The sequence below is a fragment of the Nicotiana tomentosiformis genome, chromosome 4 (assembly GCF_000390325.3).
Source record: "Nicotiana tomentosiformis chromosome 4, ASM39032v3, whole genome shotgun sequence".
NCBI lineage: Eukaryota > Viridiplantae > Streptophyta > Magnoliopsida > Solanales > Solanaceae > Nicotiana > Nicotiana tomentosiformis.
Window position 1 is genome coordinate 53,176,855 of NC_090815.1, and position 3,528 is coordinate 53,180,382.

Below are 3,528 nucleotides of genomic sequence, written 5' to 3' on the forward strand. Positions count from 1 at the left end.
TGTTATACCGAGATTCGTTACCTTGTTTGGCAGAATATTCGATTGTTGATATAAAATTGTGCTCTTTTATGTGCCTATCATGGTGTTGTAAATGTATGTCACGTAGTCCGAAGAGTTTCCCTATTCTTATTGATCGGGCTGAATGCCTCAGCAATTATATATAATGAGATGTATCCATGGAACGGGACGTACGACCTCGTCATAACTCGTGCGTAATATGGCTAGTAGTCCGATTATACTTGATATTTCCTTCATGTCTTGAGAATTGACAATTACTTGATAGCTCTTATTTGTTGATATTTGCATGTGGTATTTGGAGATCTCTAAATTGATATTTTGTAAAAGAATCACTTATTTATTGCTTATTATTCCATTGTTATTGTTGTATTTAATTCCTATTTATAATTATTGCACTTTATTTATTAAGCACTAGTAAGTGTCGATGTCGACGATTCGTCACTACTTCTTCGAGGTTAGACTAGATACATACTGGGTACTCGTTCATTTATGTACTCATGCTATACTTCTGCATAAATTGTGCAGGTACTTCTGGTGTCCGTTCAGGCACGCATCCACACTACCCAAAGACTTAGTGGTAAGCTGCCCTCCCATGCTCCGATCTGCAGCACCCGGAGTCTCCTTCCTGTTGCATTTTATATTTCTATCTATTCATTTTAGACAATAGTTGTAGCAGTTTGTATATTCTACTAGATTGCTCGTGCACTTGTGACACCGGATTTTGGGAAGTTATAGTAGATGTTTATGGTTTTATCTAATATTATCACCATTTTTCTTTCTTGTTTAATTTATGCTTTGCATCACCATGGCTTCCATACTTAGTTTCTCTATAAAATATAATTCGTGATTTCAAACGTAATAAATTGAGCAATTAAATAGATATCATTGTTGGCTTGACTAATGGCAACGTGCCTTTAGTGGGTCTAAGTTCACATAGGTCTCACACGTCCTAAGCGGGCCTAGTAGAGTCTTGCGGATTGGTGAGGAGATGTCCATACTTATCTTCGAGAGGCTATATGATATTAGGAAACTTCACTTTCTTCGTCATCCATCGTGCAGTTGATGTTGTGCTAAGCATCTTTCTCTTATTCTCTCACATATGGTGACAACGTGCACTATGGTTGTACCTGTTGGCAGAGGGGCTTCTCCCCTGGTTGTTAGAGGCCGAGCCAGTGGCCGAGGGAGGGCGATAGCTCCTACTAGAGGGTGAGGGCATCGTAGAGTTTCTCAAGTTGTACCACTAGTGGATCTAGTGGAGGATCATGTTATTGAGGATCAGGATGAGGCACCTACAGCTAAGTCGGCCCAGGCGGATATTATGGCTGCACCGGGATTCCAGGAGGTCATGAGTCGTATGATGCGGTTCATGGACTCTATGACTCAGGCCAGGCTATTTCTGGCAGATCCGGCAACATCTCAGGAGGGAGGGGTAGTATAGACCCCTACTAGTCAGGCTCTAGGGCACGCTGCTATGGTATATCAGACCCAGGTGCACTACCTGTGGGGGGGGCCAGCCAGTTGCAGCAGTTATACAAGAGCCCAGGCCAGCTGCGATCATTTAGCAATAGGATCGGCTGGACAGATGGACTAGGCTACATCGTCCTGTCTTTGGTAGAGAGCGGCATGGGGACCCACAAGATTTCATTGGTCGTTGTTGGGACAAGCTGCATAATATGGGAGTATTGGAGTCCAATGGGATGGACTTCACCACATTTCAGTTGGAGAGCAAGGCGTGTAGATGGTGGAAGTCTTATCTCTGTAGCAGGCCAGCAGGTTCACCTCCCTAGACTTGGGACCAATTCACACGTCTCTTTTTGGAGAGGTATATTCCACCCTCGAACTGGCCTAAGTCGAGCAGCTCCAGCAGGGTCAGTTGTACTTGACCGATTATGAAGTGAGATTCTCTGAGATGTCTCGCCACGCACTTATGATACTCCTCATAGACGGAGAGAGAGTGCGGAGGTTTATTGTGGGCTTGCATTATGGTATCATGGTTACTATGGCCCCCGAGTTTGAGATGGGGACTTCTTACGAGCTAGTTGTGGAGATATCTCAGAGGATCGAGGGTACCCACAGCCAAGGCCGATTTTATACAATGGGGGAAAAGCGACCTCGACATTGTGACCAATTCAGTAGCACCCCATCTGGGGGTAGAGGTCAGTTCAAGAGGGGCAAGTCTAGCAGGCCCACGTATTCAGCACCACCGCCAAGGTGGAAGTGGAAGTGCTCCAGTGCAACCCTACTTAAGTGCAATTCCTGAGAGTACCTACCCTTTACTTGCCATTCAGGGTTCTTCCAGTATTTATTCAAGCCACCAGGGTCAGACTCAAGGTAAACAGTCTTCCGCACCGAGAGATTGCTACGAGTGCATGGATCTTGGTCATATGAGGAAGTTTTTCCCCAGGCTTCGCTGCAAGGCAGTACAACAGGGCCATCAACCCATGATCACCGCACCAGCTACTGTACCGCCCATCCGGCTGGCCAGAGGTGGAGGGCAGGTAGGTAGGGGTCACCGTAGAGATGGAGGTCAGCCAGACGGCGCTCTAACTATGATCTATGCCTTTTCAGCAAGACCAGATGCAGTAGCCTTAGACCCCATGATCATAGGTATTATTTTTGTCTGTAGTAGGCATGCTTCGGTACTATTCAATCTAGGGTCTACATATTCATATGAGTCTTCTCCATTTTCTCCTTATCTGCATATCTCTCGTGAGTCCTTGGATGTTCCTAAATATGTATCCATGCTAGTGGGTGATCCTATTGTTGTGGATCAGGTTTATCGATCCTATTTAGTGACTTTCTATCTTTATGAGATGAGAGAGGATCTTTTGTTTCTTGATATGACCGACTTTGAGGTCATCGTGGGCATGGACTGGTTGTTTTCGTACCCAGTTATCCTTGATTGCTATGCCAACATTGATACATTTGTGATGCCCGAGTTGCCTAGATTTGAGTGGAGTGGCTCATCTATCAGTACATCTAGTCGGGTTATCTCTCTTTTGAACGCTCGACATATGGTCGAGAAGGATGGTTTGGCCTATCTGGCTTATGTTCAGGATACTACTGTAGAGACTCCCACGATTGAATTAGTTACCTTGCGCGAATAGATACTATATGCTAAGTTTTCCAAGTGTGAGTTCTGGTTTGATTCTGTGGCGTTCTTGGGGAATGTTGTACCAGGTGAGCATATTAAGGTAGATCCCATGAAGATCGAGGCAGTTCAGAGTTGGCCTCGTCCTACCACAACGATCGAGATCAGGAGTTTCTTGAGGTTATCAATTTATTATCATCAGTTTGTAGAGGGCTTCTCGTCTATTACAGCTCCTTTGACTAGATTGACCCAGAAAGATGCTCCGTTCAAATGGTCTGATGATTGCGAGGCGAGATTTTCGAAGCTCAAGACTGTATTGACTACAACACTGATGTTAGTGTTGCCCTCCGGTTCAAGGATATATATTGTGTATTGCGAAACTTCACGTGTTGTCTTGGATTGTGTATTGATGTAGGAGG

General features: G+C 44.8%; 1 protein-coding gene across 1 annotated transcript; it reads left to right on the forward strand.

Annotated features, from left to right (window-relative positions):
• Nucleotides 1-2,387: 2,387 nt before the first annotated feature.
• LOC138909692 (uncharacterized) lies at nucleotides 2,388-3,125 on the forward strand. Its single transcript, XM_070200903.1, has one exon. The coding sequence runs from the start codon at nucleotides 2,388-2,390 to the stop codon at nucleotides 3,123-3,125; it is 738 nt and encodes a 245-aa protein (XP_070057004.1).
• The last annotated feature ends 403 nt before the right edge of the window (nucleotides 3,126-3,528 follow it).

What these genes read in the sequence shown, in the direction of transcription:
- LOC138909692 (XM_070200903.1), top strand. Translation starts at nt 2,388, where the DNA reads ATGGATCTTGGTCATATGAGGAAGTTTTTCCCCAGGCTTCGCTGCAAG.